This window comes from Dipodomys ordii, unplaced genomic scaffold (assembly GCF_000151885.1).
Source record: "Dipodomys ordii isolate 6190 unplaced genomic scaffold, Dord_2.0 Scaffold24, whole genome shotgun sequence".
In the NCBI taxonomy this organism is placed as follows: domain Eukaryota; kingdom Metazoa; phylum Chordata; class Mammalia; order Rodentia; family Heteromyidae; genus Dipodomys; species Dipodomys ordii.
The window spans coordinates 3,378,479-3,395,396 of NW_012267240.1; the positions used below are offsets into that span (position 1 = coordinate 3,378,479).

Sequence of the window (16,918 nt, forward strand, 5' to 3'; positions counted from 1 at the left end):
CTGAGTAGCGAGAACTATGGGATGAGCCACTGGCTCTGGCTAGTATTCATTATTTGAAGGGCAACCACATTTCTGCACGAGTTCATACAGAGACATTTAACTCCCAGCACTATGTAATTACATATATATTTACATAAAATTTATGAAATAGATAATGACAACATAAAATGACCCGTGAAGAAAATAAATGTAATTTGAAGGTTCCCTGCCTTTGAAAAGAAATTTTAAAAGAGATTTGAGATTTTGATGTGGTTTTAAAGCAGGAGCAAAGGTAGCTGTTCGTGAGATCCTTTTCAAAATTAATTCACTGTTTGCCCCACAGAAACATGGCTTCTGTGTCTTATGCCAAAATTCCCACTGAGCACCCCCTGAAATAGCAGCAGATCTCATGTTTACTCAGCCATGTTCTCCAGAGAATTTGCAAAGTAGTAATGACCAGTGGACATGGCTTAAAAATTCCTAGAGTGAATTCTGCTTTTAATTTCCTGGCTGATCTGGTTCACAGATCATTCATTCACTTTTTAAATTTTTTGTTGGTGATGGTGTTTGCACTTTTAAAGGAATAGCTCACCTCTGCTTATCAGGTGCCCTGATGAATCATGGGATTATGTTGGGCTAGCTTATCACAACCATGGAGTTGGACTTTTTCTTTCTTCATCCCACCCATCATCCCCAGGTGCTAGCGGACTTGCTTCCTGTTTTCCCATAGTTATAATTCCTTCTTGTCCCTGTTTCAGTCTCCATTCTCTGCTGCCTTCTACACTGTTTCCCTTTCTCCAAGTTTCCTACACCCACCATGTTGGCATATATCTATGTGTAGGGGATGATGGATAAGCTCTCATCCTCTAACACTCAATCCAGAGACGTCTCAGAAGGCATGGTGATTTTTCCAGAACACTTGGCCCCACCTGGAAGCAGATCTCTACCTGGAGATCCTGTCAGATGCCACATGTTGGTGGCTCAGTCATCACACACCAGCTGCCAATCAGAAGCCCCTGTTGGGACCTGTACTCCTGGCTGGCTGGCGGTGGGTTGAGGTTTTCACAACAGTCCTCAGGTTTGACTCAATTGCTAGAGCAGCTCACAGGACTTAGGGAAACACCTTTTCTGGTCTAGCATAAACCATATTTCCACAGAATGTTGATGAAGAGATTGGTAAGCTATGGGGGCCATGTCCTGTGTGGGAATATTACCCTCCACGAAGTTCCAAGTGTTCTGTGATCCAGAAAATTCCTGAGCTCTGTTCTTCAGGACTCTTATAGAGGCTTTTTTATTCTCTAGGCATGATTGATGAAATCCTTGGACATTAATAATCAGACTTTGGCCCTTCTTAGGTCCCAGAGTTCAAGGAGTGAAGTTGAATGTCTTAACTCTTTATTGCTACCTTGGTCTTTCTAGTGACCTGTCTATATCCTGAAGTTCCGTGGGGCAGGCCGGTCAACCACCAGCCAACTAATTAACATGCAAAAGAGGTGGAGCTCCTTGAGGATTATAGAATGATTTTAGGATTACATACCAAAAATCATGGATAAAAAGACCAAATGTATATGTCTTTCGATACGATAGTTTGTAAGAATAATTTTCAGCTGTGATTTCATTGAACAAGAACTGGGAGACCATCCGGTTACCTCGATGTACAGCTTCCATTCTGCAGCCGTGGTGGAGGTCTGTCCTTTGACTCTCTTTAATCTTTTAATATCACCTAAAGTTGCAGCTGTTTGAAAGAGACAGGGCACATTTAAATTAGGACTCTTAACTGGAAGAACATTTTATGATGCTCTGCACAGCTTTTTCATGCTTCAGCCTGGCATGATTTATTTAACAAATTAGAGCCCAATCCGAGAACTTAAAAATTTAATGTGTACAGTACATTAAACATTTCTTAGTTTCCATGCTGTCCTAACTATCTACATAGTAGATTTCTATAGGAACATGGTTTTCTTTTATCCATTCTTCGGTCTTGCCTGTTTGTAGGGTGGAAATCAGACAGCCACAGTGATTGCTTTGTGTTCAATGAGGGATTTCAACTTATCCCAAGAGACCTGTCAGCTGGCTATCAGAGATGTTGGAGGCCTGGAAGTTTTAATAAATTTGCTTGATACAGATGAAGTCAAATGTAAGGTGAGTGGCTTTGTGGCAATGGCAGAGGGGTTTTGGACTCAGCTCACGTTTGGATGTCTTTCAAGCTCTATGCATCTGTATGATTTATTGTCAGTTTCTCCTCTCCTCTTCTCTTCCCTCCCTTCCCTTCCTCCTTTTCTCTCCCATTCCTTCCCTTTCTTTCTTCTTCTTTTCCTTCTCTGTTCTTTTCCCCTCCCTTCCTTTCTCTTTCTCTTTCCTATCTCCTTTCCTCTCTCCTCCCCTCCCTTCCTTTCCCTCCCTTTCTCCTTTCCTCTCTCTTCCATTTTCCTTTTTTCTTCTGCCTTTCCCTTCTCTCCTCTCCCCTCCTTTCCCTTCCCCTTCTCTGCTATTCTCCCCTCCCTTCCTCTTCTCTTTCCCCCCTCCTCTCTTTCCTTCCTTCTCTCCTCTTCTTGCCTCCTCTTCCTTTCTCTTCTCCCTTTCTCTCCCTTTCCCTCCCTTTCTTTCCCCTGTCTAATCCCCTCATCCTTTATCCCCCCATTTCTCATTCCCCATCCCTTTATCCTCCCTTTCCTCTCTCTCCTCCCCTCTTCTCCCCTTCCCTCCCCAACATTTTTCTTTTTTGTACTAGTACTGTAATTTGAACTCAAGGTTTCTCCTTCTAGCTTAGCTTCTTTTTCACTCAAGTGCTCAACTACTTCTGGCTTTTGCTCTTAGATTTGTTTAAGAGTCGCTCAGGTTTTCTACCCAGGCTGGCTTGGAATGAAGATCCTCCGATTTCCACCTCCTGGATTATCAGTGTGAGCCAAGGGTGCCTCACTGTGCTGTCGATTTCTCTTTGTCTTTTTTTTTCTTTCCTTCACTTCGTCTTTTCCATTCATTTCTTGTGTTTCTGGACCGATGGTGTTTGTTTACCCAAATGAAGGAAAAGATGGAGGATGTGTGCAGCCTCTGGGGATGGAAACTATTTCTTAACGAACTTAATTGAGGAAGGACTTTAGGTAGGCTTAGACTTTTTAAAAACACTGCGCTGGTTATATGTTAAGCGTTCATTCATCAATCACATTTTTCCCGTGTAGATTGGTTCATTAAAAATCCTGAAGGAAATCAGTCATAATCCTCAAATCAGACGCAATATTGTTGACCTTGGGGGATTACCAATTATGGTTAGCATCCTCGATTCTCCACACAAGAGTCTGAAGTGTCTGGCAGCTGAAACCATCGCAAACGTTGCCAAGTTCAAGAGAGCCCGGAGGGTAGTGAGGCAACACGGGGGCATTAACAAACTGGTGAGTACTGATGGACGGACATGGCCAGTGGGCCTGAGCCGCCACCCACGGGGCCATCACCTCCCGGGACTTGGGGTTACTGTTGAGCCTTTATAAATGCCACATCTCTGCAGTGTTCTTTGACTGTTGGATGTCGATAAGAATTAGTTTGGTGTACTTATATTAGCACGTGGCCCGAACAGCATGTTCAACTTCATTTTGAAAAATAGAGACATTTTAAAGTATAGAATGGACACCTAGGGTATTGGTAGGGATCTGTTTACGAATATGAACAGAGATGGTAAGAAATGGTGATTCCAAGAGTGGGGATATAATCAGTAGTATGGTGATTGTCTACCATGCACAAGGCCCTGAGTTTGATCTTCAGCACCACAGAAAGAAAAAGAAAGAAAGAAAGACAGAAAGAGAGAAAGAAAGAAAGAAAGAAGAAAGAGAGAAAAGAAAAGAAAGGAGTAGGGTAGGACAGATTGATCTCTGGAAAGTGGGACCCAGTATGGCAATTCTGAGACTGCTGATGTGATCTCCAAGTGGACAGTCAGACTGAAAGCCCTTTTTCAACTCTGTGGGTTGAGACTGAGAGGTGCAAACAGCTTGGGTGCTCACAGTATTCAGTCAGTAAAATACTTATGGGTGTGCCCATAATAAATCATCTGGAAAGCTGGACACCTATGGCTCACACCTGTAACCCTAGCTATTCAGGAGGCTGAGATCTGAGGATCATGGTTCAAAGCCATCCTGGGCAGGAAAGTCTGTGAAACTCTTATCTCCAGTTAACCACCAGAAAATCAGTAGTGACACTGTGGTTCAAAGTACAAGTGGTAGAACACTACCTTGAGTGACAAAACTCAGAGACAGTGCCCAGGCCCCCAGTCCATGCCCTACAACTGACAAAAATAATCAACCATTTGTAGTCAGCTGTCACTATTGTGTTTGGAAAGGATATTTAGTTGTAAGGACTAAAATACATATTCTATAATATGATGTATTGCATCTATGATCTTCAATATATTTGTGGTAGTGAAGTTTGAATCAGAGCTTTGTGCTCGCTGAACAAGTTCTCTACCACCTAAGTCACATGATCCCCCCAGCACAATCCTAAGTTTGAAGGAGTTCCCCAGCCATCTAGAAACATATACACAAAATTAGAGATGCATACCAGAAGTACACAAAATTGTTCACAGGTGTCTCTAAAATGATTACCAATATTTTGGTTAAAAAATCTAGAAATGTGTTTCTCTACATAGGCAAATTTGTCTATCTTACTTTTGTAATCAGAAAAAAAAAAGGTTATCTTAAGAACTACCAGCGAAAGAAAACAATTCTGCATTCTCCTCACCTTTGCCACGCCAGCAGAGATGCTGAAGAAGTCAATGTACTTAGAAACGTATCTTCTTAGTTAGGGTCACTAGTTCCCAGGTCTCTTCCGGTAGCCTTTATCTTGCAGATTGTCTCTACTTCTGGCCTCCATTTCTTAACATGAGAGACAAGTTTTCTCTATAATCCTTCTTACCCCCATGAAGAAGCAACAAGCATTTATTAAATGAATATGGATTTTAGCATGTACTTGGGGTGGGGTTTTGTGTGTGTGTGTGTGTGAGAGAGTGTGTGTGTGTGTGTCCTTGGGCTTGAACTCAGTGCCCGGGAGCTGTCCCTGAGCTGTTTTGCTCAAGGCTAGTGCTCTAACACTCACAGCACCACTTCTAGCTTTTTTTTTTGGTGTGTGTGTGGGGGGGGTCATAATTGGAGATAAGAGTCTCCTGGTCTTTCCTGCCAAGGTTAGCTTCGAACTGTAATCCTCAGATCTCAGTCTCCTGAGAAGCAAGAATTACAGGTGTGAGTCACCAGCACCCAGCTGAGCTATGTTTTTGTTTTCTTTAAATAATTATACAAAGGCGTTGCCAAACAACAAAGCTGTTAATGAATACAATGTGTCTTGTTCAATGTCATCTCATTCATCCCTCCCCACCCACTCCTTCCCTCAGCAACCCTCTAGCAATTGCAGGATGAGTTTTGGTTGAATGAGGTCCATGTACATGGTATATGTCTATTCATGTAGGTGGCTCTATTAGATTGTGGACAGAGTACAGCTGAGCCCACTCTGCCGAGTTTGTATGAAACTAGAGACGTGGAAGTGGCTCGCTGTGGGGCGCTGGCCTTGTGGAGCTGTAGTAAGAGTCACTCAAGCAAAGAAGCCATTCGTAAAGCTGGAGGCATCCCTTTGTTGGCTCGGCTGCTGAAGACGTCTCATGAAAACATGCTCATTCCAGTGGTGGGCACGTTGCAAGAGTGTGCATCAGAGGTATGCAAACCACTTGAGTTTTCTTTGCTTTCTTAGAAAAAGAAAATGGAACCCATAGTATATTTATGAAATCAGTACCTGTGTAATATGGTTTTTCCACCGTGGATGAATTCAGACTGCTGTATAGATGTGTTAAGCATTGACTTCAGTCTCTGTTCTTCGTGATTATGAAGAAATGCAAATTGATATAGTTTTTTATTCATTAGACACACATAAATACTTAACTTTATATGCCTAGGAGAACTATCGAGCTGCAATCAAAGCAGAAAGGATCATTGAAAACCTTGTGAAGAACCTGAATAGCGAGAATGAGCAGCTGCAGGAGCATTGTGCCATGGCCATCTACCAGGTGGGAGCCATTTCCCCTTAGTGGCTGCGTCTCTTTTGCATATAGTCCAGGGCAGTGTTTTAAACACGTGATCTCCTTCTCTTGGGGGAGGGAGAAGACACAAGAATCTTCCCCTAAATTTTCCCAGGATTTTCATGTCTGTGCAGATCTAAGAACCATTATCTCTTAGAATAATGGTGGATATTACTGTATTTATATATGTTACAGAGAAGCATGCTTACATGGATCTAATTACCAACTTTTTATAAGACCTACATCTCTCATCATCTCCTAAAAGATAAATTACTTAGGATATGATAGTCAAAGTAAGTATAGGAAACTCCTGTGTTCATTTACACACATTCTGTTCAAAGTCAATTATCTTAGGATAATTTTCTTCTATATTTTGGAGACAAGATCAATGAATACATGTGCATTCTTTTTTTTGTCGGTTGTGGGGCCTGAACTCTGGGCCTGGGCGCTGTCCCTCAGCTCTTCAGCTCAAGGCTAGTGCTCTACCACTTGAGCCACAGCACCACTTCTGGCTTTTTCTGCTTATGTGGTGCTGAGAAATTGAACCCAGGACCTCATGCATACAAGGCAAGCACTTTACCACTGAGTCATATTCCCAGCCCTACATGTGTATTCTTATTACATCTTTTTATTTATTTATTTTGTTATCCAGCCCACTTTAAATTCACTTTTGTGGATTATAAATTTCATAGAGAATAGGTTATAGGATGGCCAAGAAGGAGAGATGACATTTACAAATGAGTGTCTGGCTGGTTACTGACCATGCAGCTTCTACCTAATCAGTAATACACATAGGATATGCAGAATGAGAGAATGCAGTGAAAATTCAGAGGCAAAGACAGGGTGCACTTCCTTTGGGGGCTGTATTTGTTTGCTGAGTTTTGTGATCCCTTCATAGTCCTGAAGGCTGGAAGTTCCTAGATGAAGGTGTCAGCAAGGTTAATTTCTTCTGAGGGCCTCTCTCCTTGGCTCATAGCCATCTTTTAGTGTCTTCATGTCATGTTTCCATTGTGTATGTCTGCATCTTCTCTTCTTCTTATATAAGAAAAGCAGCCAAATTGGATTAGGGCCCATCCCAGTGATCTTATTTAATTTTTAATTTCCTGTACAAAGACCCAGTCTTCAAATACAGCTATATTTAGAGGTGTTAGGACTTTTAACATATGAATTTTGAGAAGGCACAGTTTAGTAAGTAAGAATATATAGCCTTCACACACACACACACACACACACACACACACACACACACACACACAAACACTTCCACAGGAATGACCATTAAGAGTTGGCTAGAAATTGTATTTAATTTTCAAAATTCACCATTGAACCCAAATCAAAAATTATACTTGGAGGGAAAACATGGCAGGCTTACCTCTGTGGCACATGATGATAAAGAATTCATCTAGTGGCATTCACCAGGCATCTGGAAATGACAACAATAATAATGATAGTAAAAAAGAAAAGCCTATACTAACTTTATAACTTTATCATCTACTGGGTCTATAGCCTGAGAAGAGTGACCAGTTAGGAGTGTGTGTGCAATGTATATATACATTATAGATTATACATAATATATTTATAATGTAATTATTAATAATATATTACTATATTATATATACATATATAACTATTTCGAGGGATGACACAAAGATGGGTAAACATGTTTGAATAAAATGCTAGGCACAATGGACAGAACCCAAGAGCACAAGAGACTTCATTGAGAAAATTCTTCATCTCTAGATGAAAGGCCTGAGTATTACTTTACATCTCTATCTTCTCTACTACATTCCCCAAGATTCTGGTTGTTCTACTGTGGACATCCTCATCCAAGTACAGGCCAGTGTGGGTTTGTTCCTGACCTGTCATTGCTCAGTGGGAGCCAGGCTACCTCAGAAGCAGCTTGGGAGAATGACCAAGTCTGTAGAAACTTCTATGCTTCCTAGAATCATGCACAGAGAGAGAGAGAGAGAGAGAGAGAGAGAGAGAGAGAGAGAGAGAGAGAAACATTGTCAGATTGCTGCCAGTGTGGGAAAGAATTCTGTCCTACTTGGAGGCACCTTCAGAAATAATATTCTTGGAAAAGGTGTTTGGTATTTACCACAGACACTCCTCAGTTTATGAGGTGACATTTTGATGATGGATCCATAGCAAATTGAAAATATTGTAAATCACAAATGCTTTGAATATACATTATTTGCTAAATAATGGGGCTTGGCGATTTCGTATACTGTAGGGTGTTGATTGGTGGTTCATCATTGTAATCTCAGAAGATTACAGTCACCTGTATGTGTTTATATGCCTGGCATGCTGCTGCCAGCTGGCTTCACGAGAGAGCATTATGCAACCTGTGATCCAGGAAGAGGTCAGAGTTCAAAATTGCCAAAATGGATTCTAATTGGTGTCTGTTGCTTTTGTACCATCTGGAAAGTGACAAATCCATAGTAAGTTGAGGAGGATCTATAGAATGCCAGACTCTTCAGTAATCACTGAATGGGCAGGTTTATTTATTTACTTAGTGGTTATGGGGCTTAAACTCAGAGCCTGGAAGCTGTTGCTGAGCTTTATTTTTGCTCAAGACTAGCACTCTACCACTTTGAGCCACAGTGCCACTTCCAGTTTTCTGGTGGTTAATTGGAGATAAGAGTCTCATGGACCTTTCTGCTCAGGCTGGTTTTTGAACCCTGATCCTCAGATCTCAGCCTCCTGTGTAGCTAGGATTATAGGCATGAGCCATTAAGTGCCCAGTGCTCAAGATGTTTTGACCTCTGATATCTCCCTTTCTGTACAGTGTGCTGAAGATGAGGAAACTCGTGACCTGGTTAGGCAGCATGGAGGGCTTAAACCCCTGGCCAGTCTACTGAAGAAGACGGATAATAAAGAACGATTAGCTGCTGTCACAGGGGCAATATGGAAATGCTCTATCAGCAAGGAGAATGTAACCAAGTAAGAGAAGGCGTTCAAGTGGCCAGGAAACACTGTCTGTAATTTCATCTTGCTTTCATAAAGAGTTGACTGTACTGCTGCCCACACCTTAGGGGTGTGTGTGTGTGTGTGTGTGTGTGTGTGTGTGTGTGTTGTGTGTGTGTGTGTGTATGTGTGTACTGGCCTTGGGTCTTGAACTCAGGGCCTGGGCACTAGGATTTTTTTTTGCTCAAGGCTAGCACTCTACATTTGAGCCACAGCTCTACTTCTGGCTTTTTGGTGGCTAATTGGGGATAAGTGTCTCATGGACTTTGCTGCCCAAGCTGGCTTTGTACTGCAATCCTCAGATCTCAGCCTCCTGAGTAGCTAGGATTACAGGTGTGAGCCACCAATGCCTGGCTTATCAATAACTTTATAAGCCTCAGTAGAGCTTGCTGATATATGTGATCTTTCTGTGAATAGGCTGTTTTGCATTTGGACAGCCATGTAAGCTAGACATCTCTTAGGTTTCCGAGTGAAGGAATGAATGGCTCACTGAACCTTTAGACATAGAAGTAGTTTCATTATTTTTCCTTTTCTAAGAAAAAGAGATGAGTCCTCTGAATGCTAACCATCCACTCTTATAGAGTAGTCAGTTTTAGCTGGGCCTGGTAGCATACACTTGTAATTTCAGTACTGGGGAAGCTGAGGCAGGAGGAGGATCATGAATTTAAGACCAGGCCTGAATGAGCCCTTTGAAACCTATCTCAAAAAAAAATCAAAGAAGAGTTATTTTCAAATATGATTGCATTGTTTTATTGTAAATTTTATTTTAATCTTCAGATCTATCTCTTCATCTACAGAGGTCTTATACTCCATGAATATTCTGAGACAACATCTGCTTTTGTCTCTACCTGATGAGTTCCTATAAAAAGAAATAACACATGTGCTAACACAAAATAACTTTGTTTAAGACTGTATGGTAAAATGATGCATAGATTAAAAGGATAATTCATTTCCATTAAATATTTAGTATTCTTCTTGTAAAATTGTCTCTGTTAGGCAGCACAAAACTAGCAGATTGGAATCACAGATGCTCAGACTTGTTGGATGAAACAATAGTTGTCTTGGAGACTGTGCAGTTTTGTGACCCCAGGTGCAGGTCTGAGCTGATGGCTGGGTCAGGAGGTACCAGCCTTACTATATTACTATATATCAAGCTTCAGCTGAGTCATTGGACAGTGGAGATTAAATAGTCTCTCCATCATAGGGTTGTTGCACGAACATGAAGTATTTGGTAATTCTTAGCTGCTCCTTTTCTTACTATTGATATCATCAACTAATTTTCCCCCTCCCCCCTCTCTCTCTGTCTTCTCTGTCTCTCTGTCTCTCTCTCTGAATTCAGGTTTCGGGAATACAGAGCCATCGAAACTTTGGTGGGACTCTTAACCGATCAGCCTGAGGAAGTACTTATAAATGTGGTTGGGGCCTTGGGAGAATGCTGCCATGAACACGAAAACCGAGTTCTTGTCCGGAAATGTGGTGGCATTCAGCCACTTGTGAACCTCCTGGTTGGAATAAACCAGTCTCTCCTGGTGAATGTCACAAAAGCCGTCGGCGCTTGTGCAGTAGAACCTGAAAGTATGCTGTAAGTGTTCCAAGGGGATGGAGAGATGGCACGGAAGAGGGGTGCAGGAAACATTTGGGTGATCGTAGAAGAGTGTCAGCCCTTAGGACTGATAAACACCACTGATAAAAACCACATGTTATGGTATAAATAACCACAAGAATACTAATGCATGCTTTGGTTTTAGTATTGATGAGCTGGAGAGCCGAGTTGGACATTCCGAGGCTTTACAATAACCAGTAATCATTTTCCAATGTGGAAACGTTTATGTCAACAGCAGATCTTTTCTCTGCCTTTTAGAGAGCAATTACCTATTGTTTGGTGTACCTGGGCTTCTCTGTAGTTTGATATAGTCTCGTGGGATTCTCCTCCTCATTTCTTGCCAACTCAGCAAACACACTTGGAGCCCCAAACTGTGAGCTGATGAGGAAAAGAGATAATGCTTTAAGTTATGGAATGCTTTAAGTAATCCTTCACAGTTTTGTCTATAAAGAAGGTAGGATTTAAATGCAGATTGAAAATATTCAAGAAAACAATACCTGTATATTGAATATATAGAGACTCATTTTTCTTGTCATTCCTCAGACAATATAGAAGCATGACTATTTACATTACATTTATAGTCTATTCGATATTATAAAAAATCTAGAGTTGACAGTACACAGGAGCATGTGCAGAGGTATGCAAATGTTCTAGGGTTTAATAGAAGGGACTTGAATATCTGCATATTTGTGAGCCTATGGAAGGTTCTGGAAGCAAGTCTCCGTGGATACTGAAGGACAACTGCGTATTTTATCTATATATTTATATATCTCTATTCACCTATGTACTTACATATGTATAAATTTATATACAAATATATGTCTATGTGTATATATATATGAATGTATATATACATATATGTGTGCATATGTATATGTGTATGTATGTATATATATATATATATATATATATATGAGCATCTGTCTAGGAAGGAGCAGTTTTGGTGGTTGGTTCATGGGAGGTGTGAATGCATGGTAAGCATCAATACTGATGGGGGGCAAACTGATAGATTCTAGACTCAGACAGCTTCAGTGTTAGTCCCAAGGCAGTCTTCTGGCAAAACTCCCTCTTGTCATGAGAGGTCGGCCCCAATTCTTTTCAGTCCTTCAAATAGATGATTCTTACTTGCATTATGAAGTATAAACTGCTTTAGTCAACATTTGCCACTCTGAGTGTTAATCTCTTACCATGTTAATCTGAAGAATATTTACCAAATACATGGACACTGAGCCCTAACTGACTTGACACTTAAATGTAACCATCACAAGCCAATCCAATCCTTTGTCAATTTGCTATTCATGTACATCTCTCTAAATGATAATTAATATGTAAATGAAGGCAATAGCAAAATCATACTTGTGTCTTACATTATATAACTATTACATACGCGCACACACACACACACACACACACACACGCACACTGAATAACACATTCATTATTTTCTTGGCATTCCATGAGTGGTATTAAATATCCCTTATTTAAGATACTACTTCAAAAAGTGAATAATATTAATTACAAAGCTGTAAAGTTGATAAATTTCATCTTACATGGTGAGAGAGGATAAAGGAGGGAAGAAAATCAAGGCCATATTTAAGCACACATAAAACAATAAAATGAGAATTTTCTTGAAAATTACAGTCTTCACTTTGGTCCCTGGTCACCTGATCATGGCTGGCATTTATAACCATTTCCTACTCTCCATGCACTACCTCCTTTGCCCTTAGCCAGAACTTCACCTTGGTATAGTCCTTTACCTGCTGTGTGACTCAAACCTTCATCCTGAATAGTCTGGGCTTTGGGAGTCTTGTCTGGATTGGGTGGTTGTTTTAGCATTGACTTTATAATCATGGTATTACTAAGAGACACTTTAAGGAGCCTCCTGGAATCCATACATACTCCTTTGTAGACACTAGGGTGTGTCTCTTCATAGCTAAGCACCAGTCACCCCAATCAGCCAATAAATCCCTTCTGTGTATTGATTTAGAGGTAGGAGTCCAACTTTAACTTCCAGTCTAACAGAACCATGGTCCTTTCTCCTGGTGAGAGACTTCCTCCCTGTGGAACTAAAATCTCTATATACTGGGGGGATCCAATCATGCAACTCCTCTGACTATTACGGCTTTAGATCAAGGGCTGAGTGAGATTCTATCCTTGTGAGCTACTTATTATTTTCCTCTTTTAAGCATACATTAATCTCTATCATTTTATTCTAGTTCCCTTTGTTAATATGTACACCCAAGCTCTTAAGCTCTGTGCACAGATGTATTCTGCACAACTCTGGGGGTGCCATTCACATAGGCTACTACAGACAGAACACTGTGCTTTGAGTGGCCACAAAGAGAAGCATACAGGAATGTGTTGAACTGTTTTTTTCATCATTTGATCATTACTATGCATTCATACTCTTTTGGTAACTACCTTCCTTTCAGCTCACCTTTTTGGCATTTGGAATCTGTTTATGTATTCTGTCACTCCCTCTCTTCAGAGGTAGCCTCAAAACTCGAAACTAAACATAGAGCTTGTTTAATTTGATTCGATTCTGGATCTTCACAGCTATGTTTAGCTGTATGTCTTTAATCACAGTTTTTAATGATGCTGTAAAGTTTTTGAGTTTGGTATCTAGATCCTTAGTCTTAGATGCTTCAGGCAGTAAGTGATCTGAATTGTTCACATGGTAACTTTAAGAGAAATAATTTTCTAAAGTATTTTCTTTTATGCATGGAATTCATTAAATCCTGAGGTCCTTGTCAGAAATGGCTTTATGAATTTGTCATTGTTGACTTTTCCTTTTTGTCTATTCAAATGTACTCAACTACCAATTCCTTAGAAGTTGCTTTGAATAATTTTCTTTTCTCTGCTCTCAGTTACCATTCTTTACTTTTATTTAGATTAGATCCTGTTGAAATAGATTCTGTGGGATCACAGCCCTAGGTATTTCCTCCTCTTTCAATACCTGCTTACACAGCTTTAAACATTATTTCCCTAAAGTACCTATCTGATCATTTTGTTCTTTTACAAAGAACCTTCAGTTACTTCTTAGTGCTATCGACACTGAATTTAAGTTCCTAAGTTTGATCTCTGAAGTATTTGCCTTTTCATTCTAGTCTTCCAGCCCATTTTCATCACTGTGACAAAATACTTGAGGAAATCAATTTAAAGGAAGAGAAGGTTTATTTTGGCTCATTTTTGTAGAAGTTTCAGCATTGGGTTCACTGTCTTGGGCTTTTCAGCAAGGCAGAACATCATATTTCACACACATAATAGAGCAAAGTGGATCATTTAAAGCAAAGAGAGATAGAAGAAGAGGCTGGAGAAAAAATATACACCTTTCAATGGTATACCCCTAGGATTTTCTTTCTCATCTTGGCCCACTATCTCTCAAAAGCTGTGAATCCATGAATAAAATAGTTCATTAATGAGTTCAGAATCCTTTTTTTTTTGGGGGGGGGGAGGGATCCAGTTGTGGGGCCTGAACTCTGGGCCTGGACGCTGTCCCTCAGCTCTTCAGCTCAAGGCTAGCACTCTACATTTGAGCCACAGCTCTACTTCTGGCTTTTTGGTGGCTAATTGGGGATAAGTGTCTCATGGACTTTGCTGCCCAAGCTGGCTTTGTACTGCAATCCTCAGATCTCAGCCTCCTGAGTAGCTAGGATTACAGGTGTGAGCCACCAATGCCTGGCTTATCAATAACTTTATAAGCCTCAGTAGAGCTTGCTGATATATGTGATCTTTCTGTGAATAGGCTGTTTTGCATTTGGACAGCCATGTAAGCTAGACATCTCTTAGGTTTCCGAGTGAAGGAATGAATGGCTCACTGAACCTTTAGACATAGAAGTAGTTTCATTATTTTTCCTTTTCTAAGAAAAAGAGATGAGTCCTCTGAATGCTAACCATCCACTCTTATAGAGTAGTCAGTTTTAGCTGGGCCTGGTAGCATACACTTGTAATTTCAGTACTGGGGAAGCTGAGGCAGGAGGAGGATCATGAATTTAAGACCAGGCCTGAATGAGCCCTTTGAAACCTATCTCAAAAAAAAATCAAAGAAGAGTTATTTTCAAATATGATTGCATTGTTTTATTGTAAATTTTATTTTAATCTTCAGATCTATCTCTTCATCTACAGAGGTCTTATACTCCATGAATATTCTGAGACAACATCTGCTTTTGTCTCTACCTGATGAGTTCCTATAAAAAGAAATAACACATGTGCTAACACAAAATAACTTTGTTTAAGACTGTATGGTAAAATGATGCATAGATTAAAAGGATAATTCATTTCCATTAAATATTTAGTATTCTTCTTGTAAAATTGTCTCTGTTAGGCAGCACAAAACTAGCAGATTGGAATCACAGATGCTCAGACTTGTTGGATGAAACAATAGTTGTCTTGGAGACTGTGCAGTTTTGTGACCCCAGGTGCAGGTCTGAGCTGATGGCTGGGTCAGGAGGTACCAGCCTTACTATATTACTATATATCAAGCTTCAGCTGAGTCATTGGACAGTGGAGATTAAATAGTCTCTCCATCATAGGGTTGTTGCACGAACATGAAGTATTTGGTAATTCTTAGCTGCTCCTTTTCTTACTATTGATATCATCAACTAATTTTCCCCCTCCCCCCTCTCTCTCTGTCTTCTCTGTCTCTCTGTCTCTCTCTCTGAATTCAGGTTTCGGGAATACAGAGCCATCGAAACTTTGGTGGGACTCTTAACCGATCAGCCTGAGGAAGTACTTATAAATGTGGTTGGGGCCTTGGGAGAATGCTGCCATGAACACGAAAACCGAGTTCTTGTCCGGAAATGTGGTGGCATTCAGCCACTTGTGAACCTCCTGGTTGGAATAAACCAGTCTCTCCTGGTGAATGTCACAAAAGCCGTCGGCGCTTGTGCAGTAGAACCTGAAAGTATGCTGTAAGTGTTCCAAGGGGATGGAGAGATGGCACGGAAGAGGGGTGCAGGAAACATTTGGGTGATCGTAGAAGAGTGTCAGCCCTTAGGACTGATAAACACCACTGATAAAAACCACATGTTATGGTATAAATAACCACAAGAATACTAATGCATGCTTTGGTTTTAGTATTGATGAGCTGGAGAGCCGAGTTGGACATTCCGAGGCTTTACAATAACCAGTAATCATTTTCCAATGTGGAAACGTTTATGTCAACAGCAGATCTTTTCTCTGCCTTTTAGAGAGCAATTACCTATTGTTTGGTGTACCTGGGCTTCTCTGTAGTTTGATATAGTCTCGTGGGATTCTCCTCCTCATTTCTTGCCAACTCAGCAAACACACTTGGAGCCCCAAACTGTGAGCTGATGAGGAAAAGAGATAATGCTTTAAGTTATGGAATGCTTTAAGTAATCCTTCACAGTTTTGTCTATAAAGAAGGTAGGATTTAAATGCAGATTGAAAATATTCAAGAAAACAATACCTGTATATTGAATATATAGAGACTCATTTTTCTTGTCATTCCTCAGACAATATAGAAGCATGACTATTTACATTACATTTATAGTCTATTCGATATTATAAAAAATCTAGAGTTGACAGTACACAGGAGCATGTGCAGAGGTATGCAAATGTTCTAGGGTTTAATAGAAGGGACTTGAATATCTGCATATTTGTGAGCCTATGGAAGGTTCTGGAAGCAAGTCTCCGTGGATACTGAAGGACAACTGCGTATTTTATCTATATATTTATATATCTCTATTCACCTATGTACTTACATATGTATAAATTTATATACAAATATATGTCTATGTGTATATATATATGAATGTATATATACATATATGTGTGCATATGTATATGTGTATGTATGTATATATATATATATATATATATATATGAGCATCTGTCTAGGAAGGAGCAGTTTTGGTGGTTGGTTCATGGGAGGTGTGAATGCATGGTAAGCATCAATACTGATGGGGGGCAAACTGATAGATTCTAGACTCAGACAGCTTCAGTGTTAGTCCCAAGGCAGTCTTCTGGCAAAACTCCCTCTTGTCATGAGAGGTCGGCCCCAATTCTTTTCAGTCCTTCAAATAGATGATTCTTACTTGCATTATGAAGTATAAACTGCTTTAGTCAACATTTGCCACTCTGAGTGTTAATCTCTTACCATGTTAATCTGAAGAATATTTACCAAATACATGGACACTGAGCCCTAACTGACTTGACACTTAAATGTAACCATCACAAGCCAATCCAATCCTTTGTCAATTTGCTATTCATGTACATCTCTCTAAATGATAATTAATATGTAAATGAAGGCAATAGCAAAATCATACTTGTGTCTTACATTATATAACTATTACATACGC

General features: G+C 40.2%; 1 protein-coding gene across 1 annotated transcript in view; it reads left to right on the plus strand.

Moving 5' to 3' along the window:
- The window catches only part of Armc4 (armadillo repeat containing 4), a 141,273-nt gene that overhangs the window by 45,397 nt on the left and 78,958 nt on the right, over positions 1 to 16,918 (plus strand). The window contains exons 7-12 of the mRNA XM_013014582.1: positions 1,975 to 2,121; positions 3,159 to 3,368; positions 5,425 to 5,667; positions 5,906 to 6,016; positions 8,817 to 8,971; positions 10,335 to 10,577. Coding sequence (XP_012870036.1) covers positions 1,975 to 2,121; positions 3,159 to 3,368; positions 5,425 to 5,667; positions 5,906 to 6,016; positions 8,817 to 8,971; positions 10,335 to 10,577 — 1,109 coding nt within the window. The remainder of the gene's footprint in view (positions 1 to 1,974; positions 2,122 to 3,158; positions 3,369 to 5,424; positions 5,668 to 5,905; positions 6,017 to 8,816; positions 8,972 to 10,334; positions 10,578 to 16,918) is intronic.